Genomic DNA, 16,649 nt, shown 5'->3' with positions numbered 1-16,649 from the left:
CTGATTGATGGCCTAATTCAGTTTTAAAAGGTTAATCAGGGTTGTTAATGAAGGTTTGCGGTTGGAAATAGTTCCTTGATTAATCAGCCGCTAGTTCCCTAACGAGAGCTGTCAGTCATTCCAGCTGCAAAAATATTAACCTTATTGATTATAAGGCCACTTCCTGAGAGGGAAACACCATGAGTTGCCTGAATGTGCTTTCGAGGAGATATACAAACATAATTGTTCAGAGTTACTTGGAAAGTGTCTAAATTTCCACTGCCTCGCACTTCGGTCTCTCCGTGCTAATAGTGGAGGTTATTTCAGTTTAGCAACACAGCATCAAAACGATTGTATCCCCCCCACCCCACCCCCCCCACCCCACCCCACCGCCCCACTCCCCGCTGCCCGGAGAGACAACATGAGCAAATGTAATTTGGCAGGCAGGCGTCACTTTCCCTAAGTCACTCACTCTAAGACCTCCCAGGGAGGCTTTGGTACTGCCAAGTAGATGGTCAGACTTTCTTTGCGTGACTCTCTGTTAGTGTGTGTGTGTGTGTGTGTGTGTGTTTGTGTGTGTGTTGAGCCACAGGAGGTCAGCCAATTGGCTCGCATATCCATCTAACTGTGCCTCCTGCTCTGCAAATTGCGAAGCTGTGAATTAGACAAGAGTTGGGAAAGGATGACATTCAGCCAGGCAAGCTTGTCTTTGTCTTAATATTTGCCCCGCTGTTGTCCACTATTGTCTAATGAGCATATGTGTGCGTGTAGGAGTGCGATAGATGGTTTTTCCAGTGTGTCGAATAGCTTGCAGCCAAAGGGCCCAGAACTCAAAATAGCATTAGTCGACTTGTCACATTCAATGCTTAATTGATGAGAGGACATTACGCAAGCATGTTTGCCCACTGCTCACAGCTCCCTATCAGAGTAGAAAATATATTTTAAAATACAAGCGCAATGCAATATTTAGAAAAAACATGCGCACAAAAATAATAGTGATCCTCGTATTAAATGTGTGTAAGATTACGATGGATATACTGTATCTATTTTTTTTCCCAGTCATGAATAAGTCAATAGCCTCGAGGATCATGCAGTGTACCTTGCACAGCCACCATTTCATCAAATAAGCAAAGGGAATGATGTGCTCTTAGGCCTTGGCCTTGTCAATTACGATTCCATCTATAAGGCTTTGAATAATAGTCTCCATTCGGACAGCCTTAATAATGTGTGCACAGGGGGTTCTTGACGCGCATGTCACATGCTACAGAAGGCACGGGGGCATGGCGCAAGTTGCATGTGGTGCTTCCATGTCCTTTGGCCTGGGGTGCTCATGTGTCAGGCTGGAGAAGAGAAAGCATGAAAACAGGTCCCGCTGGTCATGGGGAAGAAATGAAAGTAGCGGGCATGAACTGCATTTATCTATTAAAATATATATATATATATATATATATATATATATATATATATATATATAATAAGCTCATCCTTATTATTAGTCACATGCATTTGAGGAAGGAAAAAAATCATTAGAAAATGAATTTTATATTTATTCCATTTGATTCTATTTTGAGAGTCGTCATCGTAAATAATGATATACTGATAAGTGCGATCCTTTCAGATAATATCAACATAATTAATGAATCTACCATAAATAACTCATAATTAGACATATTGATGAAGTCATTTTTAAAATCATTGGATTTAACGACTGTATTTGGTCACTTGCTCATGCTAAACAACATTTTTTATTTATTCATTATTATTATTTATTATTCATGCTAACACGCTAAGAGAGATTTCCAGGCAGGTCCATTAGTGGTGTAGAATATAAAAGGAGACCATTTCAGTTTTTACCGATCACCATGTCACCAATATGATTTCAAAGACCTTTAATGAGGGTGATTTTCTAACCTATGGTTCTTTTTGCCTCGCTCGGATGTTCGTGTATTCCCGTTTGAGGCCTCAATTACACAAAAGGAGGGTTAAAATAAAATTTTTAAAAAGCTATTAAGTGTGGGTTAATTAGGGCGCAGGTTTGATCTTTTATTCATGTACGGATCACATCGAAGCGAATGCACCATCGACGGTGTATGAAGATGCATTATTCGGAGGCTGTGGCGGCGGCTGCGGCTCTTACGCATTCCCACCGGTAAAGGGAATAAAGGGACATGAATTCCATTAAAGCCGGAATAGCAGTACGCTGCTGGAAGTTGTCAACAGGCTCGCAATAATAAATGGTGACACACATTTTACAGTTCAGGTTCCCTCGAAATAGGTCAACTTTCGTCATTACCGCTGGCCGGAGTTATTCATACTAGCGGAGCAAGTGGGTGAGTCACACATGTCAGGGAGCTGGAGAGGCTCGAGGAATTGCAATAGTATGTGAAGGCTGGCCTGGTACGGCCCTGGGACTGTTAGTTCTACCGGCAAGAGTCTTTGACATCAGTCCGAGGACCAAGCCGTAAGAGTCCTCGTGCTCGCTTTTTGACTGCAAGACCTGGACTGAAACCACCAGCCTGAGTCAAAGTGTGGACCTAGTGTTTGGGATTCCATATATTTAGATTCAAGCAACCTTAAGGTCCTTTTGCTCCCAGTCTTGCTTCATGGTTGCAAACCTTAGCTTGGCCTCATTTGATACCAAGCACAGCATCTTGGCAGCGGTCTCCCCTGAAAGTCAACAAAGGGGGCGGGGTGTCCCGTAGAATGACACACATGTGGGCAAACCACGTAAACGTGTTTCCCGACGGCCGTAGATCAAATACAAACACATGATTCAAAATCGAACTCACCATTGTGATGATCGTCGTGTGTGTAAATGACACACTCGCTCTGACCTTCTACGTAATGACGTTCGATGGCTACGTTTTATATTGTCCCGGTACTCCCAATGTAGATTTATGACCGTGAGACCTGGACTCGATATCCCCTATAAATCTTTGCGATAAAAGCTGCCATGCAAATTCAAAAGTAAAAACGTGTTATTTGGGCAGTATTCAACAACATTAACATCAGTGAACGTGATATTTTAACGTTGCCAGCGGAACTAAAAACTTGGGAGAGATCCCAGCGACGTTCTCGTTCTACCTGTAAACATCCCGTTTTTAAAAAAAACACCAACTTTAACCTTGCTTAAATCATCCGTGCCTAAACCCGTTAGACAGACTTAAAAGACGAGACGCTGATGCACATTCGAACACAAATGGCGGCGTGCGGCCGGATGCAAATTCATGGAGGGATCTGAAAAAAATTAATCACTGGCGTCTTTTGAGGATGTAGGAATGCTGCAATAGTGTGCTCGTGATTTACAGTATGAAACACAAATGCTATCTTGGTCGAGTCGTGTGTCCTTCCTCGAAATCCAAACATTTCAGGGGGTGTCTGCTAGTGATTACGCTAGCTGTTTATTAGCATCGAGCTAATAAACTTCTTGATTCAAACTTCTGCTTCTTGGTCAAAGTGTCTCGCCAAGTCCTGCATTAAAAGTGACGTTTCCTCAAATTCAGTCCAGTTTTGTTCATTTCTTTGTTTCAAATCGAGCGCTTAAGTCGATACGTATGGCTGAGTTCAATACATCTGGCCCTCCGTCTGCCGCGAGAAAATCCCCGCGGGGATGTTTAACTTTGATGCATAGTCACGCAGGTTTTAAGACGTGCACTAAACACAAGCAATGAGTTCATTTAGGCGGATATAAATTTGACTCGTTTAGAGATGGACGCGAGGCGAGGGCGCTGACTTAACGCTGCCATATTTTCTTGTTGCCTTTTGGCGAACCCAAATAGTAGCTCGTCGTGCCGGACGCGTCATTGGCTTCTTTTTTTTTTGTGGTATGCATCACATGTTGGCAAAGCAATGGAGTGGAAGAAATATTTTATTCTCACTGGTTGGTTTTGTTAAGATAACCGAACAGGGAAGCAATAACTTGAAATCAAATACTGTGCCACACCTCTCGACACCAAATCCTAAAATTGACCTTTTAACCTCATTCTTGGAAATCGTCTTTTTATGCAGCATCTTTTTCCGGCTGGGCTTGACGAGGATTAACGGGGGATTTTTTTTTGTTTGTTTGTTTGTTTTTTTGTTTTGACCCAATCATCAAATCTTTGCTCGTGGAGCTAACCCAGCACAACTGCCAATTTTCTTGACCCGCATTTGTTGTTCCGAGAGTGCGGCGACAGGACACCCTGACCTGAAATTGATGTTTATTTTTCATCTGCTGAGTTTGCCGCTCTTCCCGCTCTCGGCTTTGCGAGTGGTGACGATCGCCCCCCCTTACACGCCCCCCACCCCCATTATTCCTCGCTTGTCTCTTGCTTTATTATTATGATTCTTATTCACGCCTCTTTATCCAGTCTGTTCTGATTTCTTTCTTCTCTCTCTGTGTTTTGTTCTCTTCTGCAGTGAAGCGCTCAGTTGATTTTAAGTCGCGGGGCGTTAAATTGTTCCCTGGCAAAGACACCGGCGGCAAGTTTTCACTCTGTGAGTTCCCATCTTAATGTCACTGTGGCTAATGAACTAACGTGTGCTGATGGCCTCGCTTTTTCAGGTCTCTTTCTTTCTTTTGCCTGCTTTTTGCCTCTTTTAAAAAACGGCTTTTCAACACTTTAATGCCTCAGATCAATCCAATTTTTGTGGCGGCTTATCTGAGCCCTATTTTTCTGGAGCATAAACGTGTTGAAAGTCCTTTTGTGACTTATTTTGCCTGGAATAGTGTTTTGTTCTTTGTGTACAGAATTTGAATGATTGTGTCTCAGTTTATGCACGTCTTCTTCTAATCATGAGCATGATCAATTTTTCCCCGGCTCGTTAAGCCTTCATTTGCTGCTTTTTTTTCTATTTTTTTTTTAAACTTGCCCCCATGCTTCTTGCTCGCTTCCTCCTTTACTGCATCATCTTTGTTCCCAAAGTACGACTGACAGGGGCTCCTCCAATGACAATGTACTTCCGTTCCTGCTGGGCGGTCAGAGGCCAAATCCTTACACAAGTCATAATGGACGTTAATCACTCACTTGAAACTGAAAATCAGTAAATATGAACGCTTGGAGGTCTGAAATGAGCATGGACCAAGTTCTGACTCCTCCATTTAAACAACACCCTACTCTCTTCCACAGATATGCTCTTTTGAGACATATTTTTGTAATCATGATGACGTCCTTTCACTTCATCGACACTCATTTTGTGTTCCGCGGTCATGCGTGGACAGCGCGTGACACACTTCCGACGACGTGCTCATCTTTCCAGATGCTTGAATACAAGAGGATGCTAACAAGAGTGTGCTTGCCAGCGCTTTTTCGCCTAATTGTTTTTTGCCCCACGGATCGGTTTAATGTCAGACAATATTTTCAGGGACCGGCCTTGAAGGTGTGACAGATAAATACAACAAAATCATATAATATGACCTGCATGAAAACTGTGGTATTCTCGAAACATATTAACTCATTCAGTACCAACCTGAATGGATACGTAAACCCGCGCGTTTACTACTTGCGACGCCGCGACGCCGTTTATGTGCCCACAAGCTGGGGTGCACCGTTCGATTAGTCCAGATGGTCAAATTATTCGCTCCAGCAAAGCAACAAACTAGCCTTTTGGCGAAACAACACGCACGCATCCACCGCCACCTGCTGAGTTTACACTGCAGCGTTTGTTTTCTGGCCACACCAAATCAGACGTCAACTAAAAACAGCTTGACGCCTGCTTGTCATGGTCATGTCACTGCCGCAATGGATTTGGAACATGGACCATGTATCCGCCAAATTAGCAAACTCGTCACAATGCCAACACAAAAGTGCGTCTGATTGGAATGTCATTGGTATTACCTAAATAGCAACGTATCAGACAGACACGCACGCTGGATTCGCTTTGACGGGGGGGGGGGCCCTTGCATCTTCAGGGGTTGCGTCCCAAAGCCGCAGGGTACCAGAGGACAAGCCGGACTGAATCCGATGACGAAAACGGATTCCGTGAATAATAATCTACTGGATTATATAATACAATGCATAACGCCATGACTAATTTATCTTCAGTTCAATGGTGCCCTATTTTAGCAGATTTAGGGCCTCATTAGGTATTGTTATTTTCAACAAGTCATTTGTATGATCTTCAAGTGTATAATTAGGCCAACATCTTTCCCTTCCCAACATTTTTAGAACTCTCCTGAAGGGAGAACGTGTGTTGGCGTACTACATCGCAAACACAACACACCACGGGGTTATTATTTATTCACACAATGATATTCCAGTAGTTTTCTTCAATGATATTCCAAAGGTTTAAGATAGGGGGGGGGGGGGGGGAAATAAAACACGTTTTGCACTTTAATCTCTCATTCTCGCCTCGACGCGGAGATCCTATTCTCCAGACGGATGATTGTTTTTGCTCAATCTTTAAGGATGTTGAGTTTAATTTTTCAGCAGTAAGCCACCTGTTGGTGTACTTTGTGGCTTACCTTTTGTTTTGTTTTGTTTCAGGCAGTGTTAGTTTTGATTCATGCCCATATTATTGTAAAACCGAATCAGAGCTAGTACTCGGTAGAATACAGACTTTAGCCAAAGCTAAAAAATTAGGTAGGAGCTACTTGTGGTTCATTAGTCACAAATTAATTATGATTGCAATCTGACAGTCCAATCTCAGGCAGATGATACTTGCACAGCCCTCTACTGTGATGCATGTTAGCCTGGCTTTGCGTTGTCAAGACGACTCGTAATGGCGAGTAATAATAGTTTGTGTTTCATTTCTGAAATAAGAAAATACAGAAAATATCAGCTCTTAACCCATCTTTGCTGCCAAGCCATGGATGGCAAAACCATTTGTAAGATCGTCATTTATCACAGTGATTTATTTTTCAATCACCTTTGGGGGGTTTTCGCCCACCTGCTTGTCAGTGCATGAAACGTTACCCCTCATAACTGTATTTTTAAGCTAGCCGCTTCCCAACGCTTGATGTGTGTCCCCCGCTTGTCCGTGTGTCCTTGCAGTAAATGAAGGTGGTGTGCGACATGCGTCAAACTCCTGCCCTGACCCAGGAGAGCCGGAGAACGGTAAACGCCATGGCAACGACTTCAGGTACTCTCTCACACAAGCCGTCACTCATTGGCTATGTCGGCTAAAGCGCAGTTATTCTTTTTCGCTTAACTTGTCTTTTTTCGTTTTTCGCTCAGCATCGGCGGAGTGGTGCAATTTAGCTGTGACGAAGACTACGTCCTCCAAGGCAGCAAGAGCATCAGCTGCCAGCGAGTGGCTGAGGTCTTCGCGGCCTGGAGTGACCACAGGCCTGTCTGTAAAGGTAAAAAAAAAAAAATATGTGCTTTTTCGTTGGGCAGCTATAGCAGGAGGACTTTGACAATGTTTTGACGTCGTCCGCCTGTCACATGTTAGAAATTAAAATGGGCAAACATCCCAGCAGAGTTGGCACCCCGCCTTCTTTCCGAGACCTGGACACGGACTTAAAACATATTTTTGTTTAAACATTTTAAAAGTGTTATATGTTTTTAAAATAAATTAATTGCAAACATTTTGTTTTCAAATTATCGATAGTGATGGCGCACCCTTTCTCTTTTGCACACAATGTCAGAAATGAAGCCCAAATATGGATAAGGTAATAGTGGGGAACTCATTGCAATCATACAATGTTCACTTTCGTGCTAAGTTACGCTCAGACAAAAAACAAAACAAAAACAAAATAAGGGAAAATATGTCGTAGTAATTTGTGTATCAGACTGCAATTAGACATTTAATTTGATCACGACCAATGTCATGTAACCTTGAACCGGTCTGACTCATGTGGGCTGACTTTCAATCTCTTGACAAGCCCAAACCAAACTCAACGTTTAAGATATGACGAGCCCCCTCGGTTTCGGATAGGTCCACAACAATCAACCTTATCATCCAAGTCATTATTAGAGACATTAGACTTCTCGATTCCTTACGATTGGCAATTTAAGATGGTTAACGCCTGTTAGGGAATCATCATCACCAAAGATAAAATAATGAGCGTTTCAACGCCTGCCATTAAGTCTCGGGCGTGACGACCGGTTGAGCGCCCCTCCCTCCGGAGAAGCCACCAAATTTAAGAATGTTGGCGTAACCGTGATTTGTTTGCAATAAAGCAGCTGCATTATGAGCAACTGCACAGCGGGCGACTTTGTTTGACATGACAAAGTGCTCCGTGCCGCTCTGGCAGTTGTTGCTTAGTAACAAGGCCATTATGTGCTTGGCCTCGCCTCGCGATGTACACCGCGGGAATAATATACTCTTGGTAACGCTTAACCGCATATAATGTTAAGCAGCTATACTCCTTCACGTTATAATATGCACTTTGTGTTATCATATTTATGCCATATATGGAATAGAGATCCAACTGTTGTACCGATTTTCAATAACGCCAACGAGGATGCACATAAGGTATGAGCATTTATAGATGTAAAAAAAATAAAACATGAACATGTAATCTAGTATAAACAATATCCAAGTTTGGTCAATTTAATATTTTTTCCCAAACTGATACCACTGGTTCCTCTCCTTGTGGATCTTTTTATTTTTACAAAGCACTGAGCAATCTAAAGTCTTGCGGATGGTTCTGAAGATGCGAGTCTGCCAGCGTTGCTTGAAGGACAGTGTTGTTGTTAACGCTTCGAAGAAAAATGAGATTTTCCAGGTATTTGAACTACAGGGCGAGCTCAACCCTTTCTAAGTGTCAACATTTGCAAACAAAGCCCTCCAGCTGAGGATGGAATATTGAGTGCACTCTGCTTGTCATGCCCCCCCCCCCCTGCCCCCACATCCCACGGGTGGAAACTTTAAGATCCGACATTGGAAATCTAAAAAAAAAAAAAAAAAAAAAAAAAATGCAGGTGTGATGCGAATAGACCCTTTGTGATTGGCTAATACATCGAGCAACCGGGCTTGTCGAGATTAAGCCTCCACCCGAAGAATCGAGCAGCCTCGCCAACTACTCCATTATACCGCAAACGCTCATAATTCCTTTTGGCAATTTTAAGTTGCTGCAAACACGACTGCATGTGTGTGTGTGTGGGGGGGGGGGGGATTGTGGGTGGATTACACTGTCAGCACACGTAGCATCACGGCGGACTTCGGTGAATGTAAATGTCTCATCAGCTATGCACACATATCAGAGAATGTTTAGTGGCGGGAAATCTCGAAAACCATATTTCAAAATGCTAATGCAAATTCGTGTGCGTTACCGCCACTCAAAAGGTGCAATCTGTCAGGAAAGCATCTGGAAAAATCACTCGATACCCTCATCACGTCCAAACATGCTAATAAAGCCAGCGCGCACTGAACATGTGTGCTTTTTGTCACACAAGCAAACCAAATTCGATGGTTAAGAGAACAGCACATGATTATTCAGTAGTTCTACAACTCGACGAAGATAAACCAGGCAGATCGTTCTCATGTCTGCTCCGACTCCACTTTTTAGAGCCAGACAGACAAAGGGAGCAAATGTGGCCTGTTGACGAATGGACAGATGGCAAGGCCAGTGAACCAAAGCTGTATGTGGATGTCTGTGTGTGTGGGTGTGTGTGTGTGTGTGTGTGTGTGTGTGTGTGTGCGTGTGTGAATACACTTCGATCTCCTTCAACCTCGAGCCTCAATGAAGGATGCCTCATTGTAAACGTGTTAAATAAATAAATAAGTGAATCACTCTCTCTTTAGACGCGTTTTTGGTGGGCATGGGAGCCATTTACAGTCGGCCGTTGGGGCCCCTTTGCCAGCTTAATGACGTAATCAATGAGCCTATTGGTCCGTACCTACTGACGTCGATGGGCTGCTTCAAAGGCCTCATTTGGGAGTACCTAGCGTCGAGAAAAAAGAAAAAAGATAGACGAGCTGCAAAACTGTCCCTTTCAGTATACGTTGGTCTTGCATTTGTCTTCTTTTTAGGAGGGAAAAAAAATCCTTTCACGCAAAGTCATTAAATTTATTGATTGATTCAAACTGTTTATCCATTTATCCACCCCCCCCCCCGAAATCTGACATCCTAAAACCACTGAACGTGTTTCTCCTAAAAATCTGAAACCCATTTTTCATGTTCAACAAGAAAAAGCTCCGACTGACATAGACCGCTATGTTAGACTCACTCGACATTTCTTTTTTCTTTTTTGGTGTGTCCTAAAAATAAAAGATGCCCTCCAAGGCTTTTTTTTTCTCAAAATGAAATGAGCATACCTGCCGGGCTTTTACTTATCATGTCCTCGAAATGAGATAGTTCGCCCTTAAATAATGCATTCACTTTAATTACCTGTCATGCCTCTGATGTCGGACGCAATTGGTGCCGTCACACAAACGTCATCGCGCATCTATTAAGTCGCGGTAGCTTTTTGAACGCTCCAGTCAAATTAGTCCATTTTGCTTGACTTGCTTCAAGACACGTTAGTTCAAAGCCACCCAAATTCAGAATCATCGATCGTCCTCGTGACGTACAGATTCACCATTTGGGACCAGGAGTCTAACCAACCTTGATTCCCAATCAGCTCTGTGACTAGTTCTTGCCCAGGAAGCCTGTTGTGCATCCTTGGTGTTCCTCTGCAGCACTTGAATTAAATAGATTGGTGAGGGGTTTGGAGGTTCAAGGACCACTTACTAACCTCGAAGGCCGGAACCCCCCGCTGAGACGATGCGGACCTTGAGAGGCACACTTGGCAAATAATATATTCTCCGCTAGCATGGAGAAAATCCCTGAGAGGACCAAAAAATGGCAGCATAGAATCAAACATTTCTGTCCTTAATAACGTGTACCCTATGTTCAAATTTAAAGTCCTTCCACCATGATGGCAGAAACGGTGCAGCAAAAATTTTATATTCATCTATACACTTTAAACTGCCATCGTTTGTAGTTGGGTTTTTTTTCTTTCAACAACTTGAGATATTGTCATAAACAATAGATTGATAGCATCCATATTTTCCCACCTGGAGTGCACACAAGACACCATTCGAAACCGCAAAACAAAAAAAATATTGAATTGTAATATGCCCCCAATGAGCTTTCTCTCTCCATTGTTTCCTGAACTTCTTTTGCAGGTCTGCGCATTGCCTCGCATTGTCTAGCCTAGCCGCTAGCTGACTGTTCCATGGCCCAACTGTAAATTTCAACCCAATAAGTTGTTAAGCATGCAGTGACCCTTCCATTTTTCAATTAACCATAAAATGTGAATAATTAGCATCTAATTTTCGAATGCAATGCAAATAAATGTTTACATCTAAAAACGTGTTTTTTTTTTAATCTAAAAAAAATGCGTATACAGGCTGATAGACAAAGATGAAAGAGCGGTGATTCTTTTCATGCCGTTGCTATGGCAGCACAGTGCCCAGTTACATTACGGCACACCGGTGGTGTAGCCATCCATTCAGGCCGCCCTGATTAAGCTGTCAAAGTGCACACATGCATACTTTGTCACATGCAGATGCGCAGTCACACACGTGCGTAAACACACACGGGCCGGCGTACAAATAGGCCTACACACTTCCGCACCCTCAAATACATGCCCGTGCAGGTGTACGGATTGTGGCGAGGCAAACGCAGGAGAAGGTCTAGAGAAGATGCATTGCGTATGAGAAGAACAATCAGTCAGGGGCCAGTTGAGAAGAAGCTGCGGGACTTAGGGTCACCGCGACACATCGGGGTGCCATCGATCGTCTGAATGGGTCTCTTATTTGGCACGGAGGCCACTTCATGCACGCACATACTGGCACAAAACACCCCGTGGGTTGATTCTGTGGACTCTTTTTTTCTCTCTCTCTCTCTCTCTCTCCTCAATTGTCAAAAGGTGGTGGGATGCCAAACAACAATTTACTGTATTCAACATACTGTATTTATACCCACAGCTAATTTTACGACCTTAACTTATGTTATTATTCTTGATGTGTACCTATGTATTTTATATATTTTTATTAAAAACACTTTCTTTATTCGAAAACTGTGCATGTAAAAACATTTGGCATTTCAGTCTTATGTATGAGGCTTTTATTGTTACACAGCTTCAAAAGAAGAAAAAAATTATCTAAGATTTTTTTTTGCATATGTTTTTAATCAGTTATCAGTTGTTGAATTTTTTTTAATAATAATGTTTCCGCCAAAATAAAATTAAGCAAACCCATGTTAATTTGATTGTAACTTCTGGTATTTTACAGTAAAGGTTTTTGCAATTCTTAAAATATTTCTGAATTAAAAAATATACCTGTGGTTTGACATTGAATAATTTTCTGAAAGCTATTAGAATGAGCGTCTATTATTTGCAAATTTTTGCCAGTTTATTTGTTTGTGCTATTTTTGTATTTATTTATTTTTTTTAAATTTCAATGCATAGCTACTTGTTGCCAGATAGAAATTACTCCAAAACTCACTTTAAATAAACATTTGACCAACACGGGTCAAAGGTTCTGCTGGTCAATAAAGTAGAGAAATATATGACTGAAACAAAGTCAGACAAATGCGAAACAAGTGTGAGATTTGAAATTCCCCAAAACAACTGGTTGCCCTCTTCTTTTGGGCAGGTTGAATTATTGTAGTTTTTTTTTTTTTTTAACTTTTGCTCTTGCTGTATCATATAAATCACAATATATGACTACAAGCCCCCCCCCCCCCCATGGCAACAATGTCCTTTTTTTTTTTCGTGGTGCCTGTTCCACTAGCCGTGCGCCAGGCGAACGAACTAATTAAGGAACAAGCGCCGCTTCAAACCAAGCAGAAAATTACCTCCCGACGCGGCGCGGGACGAACCAAGGACGTAGTGAGCTGCGCTTCTTGATTGTCACAGTATACGCCGCCTAAATGAGGGTTTATTTGTTGCGTTAACGACTAGTGTGTGTCATTTTCAGACTAGTTTATTATGTCATACGGCTGTGAATTAAAACGTTGAAATTATTGTGCCATAACGTTGAATGATGAAATGAATTCATCCACTAATGCAGTCTGTCCATTCAACCGTTTTCATTTACACTTGTTCGGGGGTTGCATGTGATCTGGAGCCTATTTTACTTGACTTTAGGTAAGAGGCACTTCACTCATAACTGGTCGCCGGCCAATTGCTAGCACGTCCATCCATCCATTCATTAGCTGATCCGCTTTATCCTTATGAGGCTCGTGGGCGTGCTTGAGCCAATGCCACAGTCTTTTCAATCACATTCATAGCTCTGAACATTTTGTGTCTTTACAGAACCTGACGCACAATTTGGGACAGACTTGACAGGAAGCCATAAACAAACATGCAAACTCTATCTAGGAACCCTACTAACAAAAGAAACAAACATAGCTGGTCTTGCGAGTGACATTAGTAAAACCACTCGTAGCTCAACTTGAAAATACAAAACCGTGCTGGTCTATGCTGTTTTTGTTTGTTTGTTTGTTTGTTTGTTTTTAAGCAAAGAAGGCTGCCTCGAGTTGAACCCAGAACGTCAGAACTGTGAGGCAGGCAAGCTAACCAGTCAGTGGCTAGTTAGCTAGCAATTACGCTAATGTAGCAGTTGGTATCATCACCCAAACATTTTTTGCCAGGCAAAAAGTACTCCAACAGAAGACTCTGAAGACTCCCACTATAAGGTGGTACACTTCTCAATGCGCTAGACACGAGTCCCTAATTGTCGCTCGACTACTTGGTCTGTAAGTCGTTTGACTCTCCATCTGAGGGCATCTCGATGAGTCAATACTGCGACTCTGGCTAATCCTGTGGTATTCAGCAGCCGAAAGTCTCTAATTAAGTGGAACTATCGGGAGATACTGTATGTCGGTGACTGTCTCGATGGTTTCTACTTGACCCCCCCTCCGTTTGTGTGCTCTGCAATATTCAGCCAGATAAAAGTTTGAGTGTCTACCATTGTTCTATTTCCACAGTCAAAACGTGCGGCAGTAACCTTCAGGGACCGTCGGGGACCTTCACCTCGCCCAACTTCCCGATACAGTATGAGAGCAACGCGCAGTGTGTTTGGATCATCACGGCTTCAAACCCTAATAAGGCAAGTGTCCCTTTATTTACTGAAAATATCTTCTTGTCCTTGCATTTTTTTTTTTAAATCAGATTATTTTAGCCTGTGAATATTTGCGGTGGTGGTGGTGTGATATTGTCTCATTCTAGTGTAACTTTGTGGAGGATCTACGGTTAATCTTATTTTAACGTTAATTGAGAGGGGGATTTATAGAAGTCATATTTTAGCCTGCACACCTGGGGAGTTTTGTGGTTGTCTTTCGGAGGATTTATGGTACTCCTATTTTATCCTGTGCAACGTTTGAGGGCTTTACAATAGTCTTTTTTTTTTCTTTTTAACTGTACAACATTGAGGTGATTTAGTGTAGTTTAATTTTAACATATGAGATTTAGGGTCGCTTCATTAAAAAAAATAATCATCACCATCATCATAATAATACGCTCGTCTTAAACTTTGCTTATTGTGTAAGATTGACAGCTGTCTCCTTTTAACCTGTGCAATTGTTGTGGATAGGAATGTCCCAATCACACTTTAATGCCCGAGTCTGAGTTATTGATTTTTAAGTATTTGCTGATATTGAGTCCTGATTGGATACCACTACAATACATTAAGAAGTAAAAAAAAACCTAACTGGGCATTCAAATGGAAGTTTTTGCATCGGTCATGTCTCCAAAACAACTCTGAGAAGATGAATGTTGGTCTTATTTGAACCCGTGTAAAGTTTTGGAGGTGCTTGTTTTTACCTGCATCTTTTCTGAGTTATTTAGTAGTCTTTGAAACCTGCGTATATTTTGGTGGCTTTATGAACGTCTCATTTTCAACGGTCACTTTCTGGAGACTTATTCTAACTTGCACACGTTTTGTGGGATTTATGGTCAAACCGATTGAACCTTTGGAAGATTCATGGCAGTCTTTGTGCAACTCTTCATTATACACTGAGCTCTACCGATGCAGAAACACAATGCTAGTCCGTCCAAGTTAACATCTACTGTAACTTTAATGCACATACCAGCATATTTTATGTCCTTTGATAATGTTTGTCGAGTACGATGCGGTGATTATAGACATCGAGTCCGGCTCTGTGATTGCTCGGCCTCGCATAGCTGCCTGGAAGGGAATATCGTTGCTATTCGTGGAATGCGCGCAGCTGTGTCATTGTTGCATCAGACACGCAATCGCTTTAGAAGACACACACGCGCGCGCATTCATACGCGCACGCATTCGTAACGCACTTTCTCTGGAGCGTAAAAGCAACTTTCTAAATACATCTCTCATTTGACCTGGGTGCTAGCGACTGTGCTTCATAGTCCTTAATTCCAGATGAATGTTCATTAAATTTCGATTTCGGCATCTTCTAGGCGATTTCCAGTAGTCTGATTTTAACTTGGGCAATGTTTGCAGGATTTAGAGCGCTATTGTCTTGGTGTTCTTATTCTACCTTGCGCCTCTTTTATTGAGATTTGTGGTGGGTTTTGTTTTAACCTCGGCGACTTGTTCAATATTTTTGGTCATCTTTGCAACTTTTCGAGGATTGAGCTTCATCTTTTTGGGATTGTCTTATTTTAAATGTATTAACCATTGGGCGATAGGCAGTCGTCGTATGTTCAGTTTGTACGATCCTGTATTAGTCATCCCGATTTTAATTTATTTGTGGTAGTTTTATTCTAACTTCAACTCGTGAGTGATACAGTATATGGTAGGCTTGTTTTAAAAAAGAAAAGATGGAAATTTGCACCATAAAAAAAAAGGCAGCCGTAACTTGCCTAATAGTTAAATCACGAGTTGTCATTGTATTTCCGTGCGTGAATGACAATAAAAATGGAGACATTTTAATACAATCCTCGAAGCAGCCGACGATAAAGGATGACACGTGAGTGACAAATCCTTTAATTTCACTCCTAATATCCTTCTTTCTTCATTTCTTTTTTTCTTTTTTTTTTACATCCTCGCACTTTTTATCTTTTCTTGCATTCATATGAGACTCGCGTGAATTGGCACGTGAAAGAAAGATTCATCGTTTTAAATCGCAATATGTAAATGGACCATATTGCTCATGGATTTTGTATCACTGCCGTCAGTCAAGTGTCATCGCTTTCCCGCCGGAGTTCAATTCGCAGAAGAATCCGGAAAGCTTTTAACGCCACAGAGCATTAGTCTTTCAAATGGAAGGGAGACTTATCCGGCACGTCGTACATTATTCAAGTTCGGAAACAATACAGTAACTTTTAACGTGAGTTCAAGCACAGTCACCCAGATCCGGTTTGTACTTTTTAACCATTTGTTACAAAAGATAAGATGAAAAACACCTAATGTGATGATTTTGTGATTTCTTATGAATCACCTTTTTGCTTTTTTTTTTCCATGATTTTTGTTGTGGAGATTTTTTTGGGGGGGATGAAACAAACGAAAAAAATAATGACAGTTTCATAGTTTATAGTTCGTTCCTTTCGGAATTATGTACTATATATTACAGTGCGGGCGGCCCGGTAGAACAGTGGTTAGCTCGTCGGCTACACAGTGCAGAGGTACCGGGTTCGATTCCAGCTCCGGCCTCCTTGTGTGGAGTTTGCATGTTCTCCCCGGGCCTGCGTGGGTTTTCTCCGGGTGCTCCGGTTTCCTCCCACATTCCAAAAACATGCGTGGCAGGCTGATTGAACACTCTAAATTGTCCCTAGGTGTGAGTGTGAGCGTGGATGGTTGTTCGTCTCTGTGTGCCCTGCGATTGGCTGGCAACC

General features: G+C 42.1%; 1 protein-coding gene across 6 annotated transcripts in view; it reads left to right on the top strand.

Annotated features, from left to right (window-relative positions):
• Positions 1 to 16,649, top strand: part of csmd3b (CUB and Sushi multiple domains 3b) — a 180,967-nt gene that overhangs the window by 96,915 nt on the left and 67,403 nt on the right. For 4 of the 6 annotated variants that reach the window (XM_052070278.1, XM_052070277.1, XM_052070276.1 and 1 more), the window contains 4 exons: positions 4,378 to 4,455; positions 6,951 to 7,038; positions 7,134 to 7,258; positions 13,823 to 13,944. In XM_052070278.1, coding sequence (XP_051926238.1) covers positions 4,378 to 4,455; positions 6,951 to 7,038; positions 7,134 to 7,258; positions 13,823 to 13,944 — 413 coding nt within the window. The remainder of the gene's footprint in view (positions 1 to 4,377; positions 4,456 to 6,950; positions 7,039 to 7,133; positions 7,259 to 13,822; positions 13,945 to 16,649) is intronic. The other 2 variants (XM_052070281.1, XM_052070279.1) reach the window with 1 other exon arrangement.

This window comes from Hippocampus zosterae, chromosome 7 (genome assembly GCF_025434085.1).
Source record: "Hippocampus zosterae strain Florida chromosome 7, ASM2543408v3, whole genome shotgun sequence".
Classification (NCBI taxonomy): domain Eukaryota; kingdom Metazoa; phylum Chordata; class Actinopteri; order Syngnathiformes; family Syngnathidae; genus Hippocampus; species Hippocampus zosterae.
This window is presented reverse-complemented; position numbering and strand designations above follow the sequence as displayed.